General features: G+C 38.1%; 1 protein-coding gene across 1 annotated transcript; it reads left to right on the top strand.

Annotated features, from left to right (window-relative positions):
* The first annotated feature begins 1,332 nt into the window (after positions 1-1,332).
* On the top strand, positions 1,333-4,723 carry LOC308689185 (uncharacterized protein). Its single transcript, XM_081362764.1, has 4 exons — positions 1,333-1,740; positions 1,923-1,976; positions 2,070-2,201; positions 2,379-4,723. The coding sequence occupies exons 1-4, from the start codon at positions 1,368-1,370 to the stop codon at positions 2,657-2,659; spliced, it is 840 nt and encodes a 279-aa protein (XP_081218890.1). The 5' UTR covers positions 1,333-1,367; the 3' UTR covers positions 2,660-4,723.
* Positions 4,724-9,456: the final 4,733 nt, after the last annotated feature.

The raw sequence follows: 9,456 nt of genomic DNA, 5'->3' as shown, positions 1-9,456 counted from the left end.
TTTTGCTCACATATTATTGTAGCAGAGTTTGTGCTGAATACAACAAAATTACATGTTGGCCAATAGTATGTTGTAAGTAGCTGAAATAAGCACAAATGTCAGGTCATGTCAAAACATCTCAAGGGCCCCAAAAACACCTCAGACTCCAGAGGGTTAAAGAGATTCAGAGGGAATCAAGCCTGCACCAGGTTTAAGACTTTTCCCTCTACAGGGAAACACTGATCCACATTTTTCTGATAGACCAAACAATCAATTAATCGAGGAAATATTCAACAGATTAATCAACTATGAAAATAATCCCAAATCCCTAATCATTATGCACAAGTGCATTGCATTGGAAGCCCTGGATATAAGCCTCCCTCTCGATCTCTCTTAAATATTTTTGCTCTCTCTGTTTTGTCATTTAGTAAACTTCAATTTCAACCATATTATTCCTTTTTGAGTCTCTTTAACAAGAACTTAGATTAATGTATGAATTGAATAGTGATTGTGTGACCTATGATGAGGGAACAACCAGTGATACCCTTGGTAGTACCATCAAATGATAGCCTATAGCGATGTCATCAGGATACACATACACCGGAAGGCAGTGGCCCACCTTACTGGGTGACCACGTCGTGGTCCACCAGAATTTATAGTTTACCCACCTCTTTTTTTACCACTACACCACTGCATACCGGCGTGATGATTCCGACCTTCAACCAGATGGAACTGGATAAATATTTTAAATGTTCTGATCTAATCTGATTTCTGACCTATAATGCTGCCTGAATTATAATCACAGACTCTTTGTTCGTTGGCCAGAGGAGAACCCCTGACTGAGCTTGGGTTCTCCCAAGGTTTTTTTGTCCATTCTGTCACCTGATGAGGTTCTGGTTCCTTGCCACTGTCGCCTTTTTCGCCTTTGGCTTGCTTAGTTGAGGACATTAATATACAACAATATTATTGAGATGCCTGCATTGACACCATTATATGAGAACCGAACTGAGTTGGACGATGACATTACAGTTTTCTCCAGAGCAGGTATTCAAAAACGATCCATCACTGAACTTACTTAAGCTGGGATGATGCTATTTTCTTCTAGAAAAAACATTATTCATTATTTCATTATTTTCCTGTTATCCCTGTAAAGCTGCTTTGAAACAATCTGTAGCCTATTATAAAAAAATAGCCTTGACTTGACTACTGATCTATATAAATATCTACTGAACCCGGAACATCCCTTTGATTATAAATAACCATTAACTACTTGTTTTTCTGGAGAAATGTAAATCATTTACAAAAAACAGTATATCAGGACACTATAAAAGGAACATGAGAGGCTGTGAGGATGAAGAGCACGAGCTGGAAACAAACATCAGTGAAGAATGAACGGTTTAGTATGTTTACTGCTGCTGTTGGAAACCTTTGTGTGTGTCGTACAGCATCAGGTAGATGGAGGACTTAATGAGAATGAGATCAGTCAACAGCTCAGATCTGAGGACGGAAGACAGAATCCACCTCAAACAGACACTTTGAGAGATGAAGATTCAACTGACAGCCAACAAAACTGCGAACCAAGCTTCCCTGACATCTATGCAGCGCTGAGAGAACTGACCGCCACAGTTACAGAGCAGAAAGTGAACATCAGAGAACTGACCGCCACCGTTACAGAGCAGAAAACCATCAACAGAGAACTGGCCACCAACATCAGAGCTTTAGAGACGCAACTGAGGGATGAGATGAACAAGAAAAATGATGGTACCTCACCAAAACATTCACTCTTTTATCAATGATCCTCAAATTAAAACACCACTGCAAATTATACAATGCATAGTGTAAATGTTAGTGTAAAGTTGAGTATATACTGTGTAAATTGTGTTATCTATCTATTACAATAAGTATTGTGAATGTCATTTAACAGAATCTTTATTCCTTTACAGAAATCTCAAATCTTACTCTGGGTCAAGTGGAGGAGTTGAGAAAGGAAAATAGAGGTAAAACTGCTTGAATGATGTTAAATTCAGTGTGTACATTCTCAGTGTAATACAGTAATATATCACAATATTGCTTATGTTTTTCAATATCAGACAGAGAAATAGCTTTTTCAGCTGCACTGACTCAATCTGGCAGAGGAGATATTGGTCCCTTTACCACTGAAATCACACTAACCTACAGGAACGTCTTCACAAACATAGGGAACGCCTACAACCCAATTACAGGTAATGATCAATGAAATCAGTTTATAGTAATGAAAACCATTCTGCTCCATTCAGACCTCTCTGCAGTTGTGAAATGTGAATAAGATAATTAAATGATCTTCTATTTTATCAAAATTATTAGTATAAAGCAATCATAGAGGAAACATCTGATTCTGTATCTCTTGTTATTTGATTTAGGTGTTTTCACAGCCCCACTGAAAGGAGCGTACATGTTCAGAGTCTCTGTATTTGGTCGTGGCCCAACTGTAGCAACTGCAGACATTTTTAAGAATGGAAAGCTTATGGTTGTAGCACGTGCTTATCAGCCCGAGCAAGGGTTAAACTCCTCGAATGGAGTTGTGTTGATCCTGGAGGTTGGAGATGTTGTCTATGTGAGACTTTCGTCTGGCTGCAGGATATTTGATGACCAGTATAATCGCAACACTTTCAGTGGTTTCCTACTGTTTCCCTTAAGATAACAGGAGCTTTCCAGAATGTGATTCCAATAATTCTGAACCTTCAGCATATGATTTAAGATGAAAATCATGAAGAATCATTAACATGATTAACCCTCTGGGGTCTAAGGTGTTTTGGGGGTCCTTGAGATGTTCTGACATGCCCTGACATTTGTGCTTTTTTCAGTTGCTTATAAACATATTAATGGCAAAGGTGTAATTACACTCTATTTAGCACAAACATGGCTACCATAATATGTGAGCAAAATATATGTACATGTTTGTATTTTTGAGAGAATAATGTTTATGCATGGTTATTGAAAAAACTAAAAACTAAAGTTTCTGAAATAAGGCCACAAAACACATACTAAATATGTGTCAATAAGCCTTTTGAATAATGAATGTTGTCGCCTAGAGTTTTTTCTTCAAAATGATCTGAAAATCATCCTGCCTAATCATTCACATAAAACAATACATTGATTTAGATTGTGAAAGACACTTTCTGTTTGGAAAGGCATATGCGAGTGGGCGTTAACGATCCACAACCATCATGCATATTTAGTGTTTTGCACCCGAGGATACAATGAGGCCCACATGCTTAATGAGCCATTCATTCAGGTGTGTCACTGAGCCACAAGAAAGAATGCAAGTAATTGCAAGAAAACATGTCTAGTAATTGTGCAGTTAATTCTCATACTGTATTTTCAGTTTTAGAATATGTATCCTCTCCCCAAATTTGTCACTAATAAAACACAATAAAATTATTTAAAGAAAAGGCCTATATTTACATTTTAATAGTTTGTTTACATATACCTTGTAAATATTTTTTTATTAAAAAGGTTAAATTACAACTATTCAAATGTAATCTTTCTTTGTAAAAACTAAGTATACATTTTATCATACATATTTCAAAGTTAAGGATTCATTACTTTGAATATAGCCTAGGCTACATTGGAAAAACACTAATAACATATTTTTTGATGACTTTATTTGAGCAAAAATTGGCAAACAAAAGATTATTTGAGGTGGCAGATATTTTACAGTAAAAATTTATAATCTATCCAAAACTAGTCAACGAAATGTTGTCTTTCATATGTCTGTAACATAGGTCTTTCGTTTTTATTATAAGGAATATAAAAGCGGATCATTCATTCACACACAGAAACGCGATTCACTTGAGAATGAAAAAACTTACTACAGTATTCCTCAGCTCAGAGGCATCTGTTGCTCCTCGAAATACCAGCACTTCTGAGGTACATTTTCCATTATTAGACGGTGTAAACAAGTACAATGATCTGAATAAACTTGATGTGTTTTCTCGAGCTGATATGGGGGCGTTTGCAGGATTGCCTCAGTCATTTGCATTTGAATAACGCGCGCTCTCCGTGGGCGGGGTCAAATTAAAAATAATGAGCTGAGATGAGAACGACTGACATCTCTCTCTTTTCTTACAGATTACATAAACTGAGAATATTTGTTTTTTTTATATAAATGACTTCATTCAAAAGAAGAGAATTCAAGCTTCATGCCTGTGTGTCTGTATGCCTGTTTGACTGAGTATTCGCTGAGTTATTGTTCATTTTCGGACGCGTTTCAGAATTGACTTCACTGACAGAGAGTAGGCAGAACTCGCATCATGTTTATTTTTCTTTATTTGTCAAAAAGCACAACACTTTGTTTTTATTGTGAGTATACACAAAAATAATACTCACTTAACAGGATCGATTGATGTATGGAACTGGTTTGTAACATCAAAGTCAACAGATTATTGAACTGATCAATTGAACTGATAAGAAAAAAGCGAGCAAATCACGCCGGCGTGATTGCCGACCTCAGAGGGTTAAGCAATATTAATGAGGACTAAAGTGTGTTTGAAATTTGCAATAGATTACTGTATAAAAGTCTGAGCTGTCTATACATGTAAGTGTGTATTAAGAGTTTTAGCACTGAGACAGACAGGACCCATGAATATCACCTGTGACTCAAAAGTGTTTTGTTAAAGCAGTAAATCTAATAATGTTAAATAATATATTTTAAAGTATAGTTTGTTGCTGATCCTTGATCTGTTTCTCTTCACCCTACATACATAAATAAATAAGAGAATAAAGAGACATTGTGGCATTTTCTTTTCCTCATATTTTCATGAATATTTCCCCAACAATGCGTGCTATTATCATGATATCATGCTTATCGATCAAAATAACTGATTTTGTGGTGGCAATTTCCAGACATTTTTAAGAGTTTTATTTATCATTTACCGGATTATGTATTATGTTAGATGCACAATAGTCATACAGCACGATAATCGAGGACATAACTGAAAAAAGGATCAGGGAAGGCAAACGATAGGGTCACAGACAGGGAACAAGAAACAATAGTCAGTAATACAAATAAGGTCCATACACAAGAAGACAGTCACTGGAATAGAACGCTCAGAATGGCAGCCGGGTCAAACTATAGTTCACGAGGAGGTGTGTGTGTGTGTGCCTGGCTTAAATAGCTGGGTGATATGAGACATGTTCATGGCTAGGTATGTGGACTCTTGGGAATTGTAGTCCACAGTTAATAATCTGGAGAGTGAGACCTCTGGTGGCCGATCGAGGGATCTCCAGTGGAGTTTGTAACAAAAATAATAAACAATTTAAGACCTTGAAGGTATTTTTGACATAAAATTTTTTTGTATTTTGTAAAGAGATTTACAAACCAAATTTTGACTTGAATGTAAAGTACGGCATGATTCAGGCTTAGACTTTCTGAAATGCTCAGAACAAAGCAAAGATAATAATTCTATTACGTAACAAACAGTAAATTTATTTAAAAGAAAATATTACAGATACATTTGTTTTAAATTACTAGTTCAAGATAATTTAGTTTTTTAATTAGGATTTTATAACATAAAACATGGCATTTTTTAAGAGATGTACAAGCCAAATTTTAAATTGAATGTACAACATGACACGATTCAGACTTTGACTTTCTGAAATTTACAAACTTTATAGAAAATGTATAATAATGAATCATGTTTTTTTTTACAATTAAAACAATTAACTTCATTGTAAAGCATGACACGATTCATGCTGAATTGAAACATTTGGATTTTCTGTAATGTTAAAAATGTAAGAAAATATATTTAAAAATAATTAATTAATTTAATTCTTAAGATTTTATAGTACAAAACACAGACAAAGACATAAGATAAAAACATTTTAATATAATTTTCTCCAGTAAACATATCTTGACTTAAAGGGCACCTATTATGCAAAATTTACTTTTGCATGGTGTTTGGACATAATCCCCATAAATCCCAGGTTTGCCCACCCTGATCGAGTTCACAACACTGACGTGAATGTCTGCCAAGCGTTGTAGGGGTTGTGTGGCTGGATGTATTAATCCACATGGCTCTCTCTATTTCAGTGGCGGAGCCAGAGGGGTGTCAACACCCCTGACATGTGATTGGCCAACCTGGGTGCCACCCCAAAATTTGATTTGCTACTTGGCAGTAAGCTGATGCTGATTTAAAAAAAATAAAAATTACGTTCGCCACAATCGCCAGCAGCACACGCAGTTTTCAAACGGATGAGCAGAGGACGAGAGATGGTTGCAAGATACTTCAACTTCACCGAAGAATAAGAAAACATCATATTTGAAGTACGTTTTTAAGGTTTAGCATCAGGGTTGTTTGCTCCGAATTAGGGGTGTGCAAAGCAGCCGGTATTTGTATCTATATTTGTATTTGTTGAGGGGGGAAAAGTATTTGTATTTGTATTCGAGTAAAATTCAAAATAGGTGTAAAAATCCAGTTTTTTTGCGGTACACTTCTATTTACGTTATAGTGTAAGTATTCTTTAATTATATCCATTATAATAATTATGGATATGCAATATTGGTTGATGTTTTTCCATAAATCCAGCAATGAACATGTAACAAGGAACGTCATTGAAAAGAAAATAACATAACAGCCATTACCAACGTTAATGTTACTCTGTCAACAGCCTATTGTCTAAATTACAGAGCTACTAGTGTTGTCACGGTGCCAAAATTTCAGTATTCGGTACCAATACCAGTGAAAATCCACGGTTCTCGGTACCAATTTCGGTACCAAAGCTTAATTTAGATTAAATTTACATATATTAAAGTGTATATCACGGTTACAAAGATGGAAACTGTAGTATTAAAAACACTTTACAATAAGATTAAATTTGTTAGATAACATTAGATAAAATGACCTAACAATAAAATATACTGTCGCAATTATTCTCCTTGGGGTTAATTTAAAAATACATTTTTAAAATCAAAAGTTAACATTATTTATGTTAACATTATTTAATGCACAATGAATGAAGTGAACAAACATGACCAATCAAGTGTTTGTATTAAATAACATTCACAAACATTAATTAATGTTAATGAATGGTATCTTATTGTAGTGTTACCAAACTATACAGGAGATAAAACGTGTTTTATTTGACTTGACTGTACTTTTATTTAATCCAAAACTGCATTCATATTTAATTTTAAAAGGGCTTTTTAAACCTGCTAAGAGTTATCCAGCCAAGAATAAGCCTAGAACTGCTTTTCTGACGGACTGATATTAATGACATAATGATGGCTTTTTGTTTAATTTCTCAGCTCCATAAATATATCTATAGCTAATGCAAGGGCTAGAAATCAATTAATTCTTTGCTGATGCTTCCTCGTCATCATGGAGAGCGCAGTTCGCACCGCTTTCTCCTTTCCACAAGCGCTTGCTCTCTTGTGGCGTCTGTCGTTGCTATGCAACCAGACATAGGCGCCTGGAAAAACGAGTGCGCCGCTGGCTTCTATTAGGGACTTTAAAGTCCCCGTGAAATCAAAATTGACTATATTTACTTTGTTCGCCTAAATTGATCGTTTTGTGCTGAACAATTCATCCATGCGAGTCAATCCACACAAAAAAATTTTTTGGCTTCATAATCTTTAATCAAAATCTGAAAATGCCCCTCCCCTCTGCATTGGAGGACCTTCACTGATGACGTAGGCTTGAGGAATTTGGCGTCTGCTTAATCCATAACCACGCCCCTCCAACTGACAGTAGACAGGCTGTCTGTGTGTTTGCGAGCATTGACAGCGCGTGAAAGGAGAGATGGCGAGGAGGTGCATTTTTGGTTGTGGAACTCACGGAACACTTTTCCCTTTCCCTAAAATTCCCTCGTTACGGTCCAGATGGCTCGATTTTTTACATTTCGAGGAAGGAGGGATAACAGAGTGGTCACGGATGTGCATCAAGATGCTCGCGAGTGTGAACTTGCTCCTGAGCCGCCACGTCCAGGTGACCATTTGAACTCTCCGCATGTAACGGCTCAAACATGTAAGGTCTGATTCCCGTGACGAAATGATCCTCCGTGTGTTCCTGTTCTTCTTCATCTTCCTCCTCCTCCTGCTGCAAACTAAATTGCGGTGATTCAGGTGGCGAGTAATCCTCAACAACCGATTGTAAACTTGCGTTTAGATCTGCCTCCATTTTTTGAATTAAACACCTACTTATCTAGATCCAATCAGGTGCTAGTTGGAAAATAAGCCACGCCCACTATTTTCCTCATTTATTATTCCGTTTCTCTCGGAAATGCGTCACAACACTGGAGATGTCATGATCCTGGCTCTTTCCTTCTCTTTTTCTTTCCTTTGTCTCCCTCTGCTGGCTGTTTTACGCCTTACTACCTCCTTGCTCACACACTTACGCACACACTCATTAACGCTTCACCTCATCGCTCTCAGCTGTTTCTCATTCGCATCCCATCTACACACCTGTTCTCTATCTTTCACTTTTGTCTTCGCTATATCTAGTTCTCTCTTTCGTGTCTGTATTGTCGGATTATTGTTTGACTGTGATGCACGTCTACTGTTATTGCTCTGAAGAGAAACCTTGTCCTGTCCTGTCTAGTCCCGTCTGGTCCTGCTGTCTACTGTGCAACTGTAATTATCTGCTGTGAGTTACCAATTCTGTGCTGTACCCAGTGCTCTCCGTGGAGAATAGCAGAGGGTTCCACTGCTCACCTGCTTTCCAGTCCTCGCTGCCCAGGAGTGGCCAGATCAGCAGTCTCCTCTGTTTCTACGAGCGGATCGACTGTATCCTCTGTTTCTTCATATTCTGAGAAAAGCAACGAACTAAGTCTTTGTTTCATTTTCTGAAGAGTGACTTTCTGTTATCAGCCTGCACGGCGTAATCTTGTTTCATTAAAGAGAACATTACCTGCTTTTCGTCTCTGGACCTCTCTCTTCATAACAGAATAATCCGACCAACAGAATGGAGCAGGCTGGTGAACATCCTATCCAGGCCGCTGTGGAGATGCAGGGCGCCTTACTGGGTCGGCACGATGAAGAACTCTCCGCCGCCCGCCGTGTTGTGGACTCGCTGACCGCTCAAGTGGCCGATCTTTCTCAGCAGCTCCACGTGCTTCGCATGGACGCTTCCCAGTCTGCCTCATCAGGTACACTTGAACCGCGGGTCAACAACCCTCCTTGTTACGCTGGTGAACCTACGGAATGCCTGCCTTTCCTCACCCAGTGTGAGGTCGTTTTCTCGCTCCAGCCATCTATCTACACAAGAGAGTGCTCCCGAATAGCCTATGTAATCTCTCTTCTCAAGGGGAGAGCCCGCGAGTGGGGAACGGCTGTCTGGAATGCTGAAGCTGATTGTCTGATCCGATATTCACTGTTTAAAGAGGAGATGCTGCGAGTTTTCGACCGCTCGGTCCATGGTCCTGAGGCTTCTCGCACACTGTCCTGCTTACGGCAGGGACGCCGCTCTGTCTCTGACTTTTCTGTGGAGTTCCGGACTCTCG

The sequence above is a fragment of the Scardinius erythrophthalmus genome (assembly GCF_964197995.2).
Source record: "Scardinius erythrophthalmus genome assembly, chromosome: 4".
Taxonomy (NCBI): domain Eukaryota; kingdom Metazoa; phylum Chordata; class Actinopteri; order Cypriniformes; family Leuciscidae; genus Scardinius; species Scardinius erythrophthalmus.
This window is presented reverse-complemented; position numbering and strand designations above follow the sequence as displayed.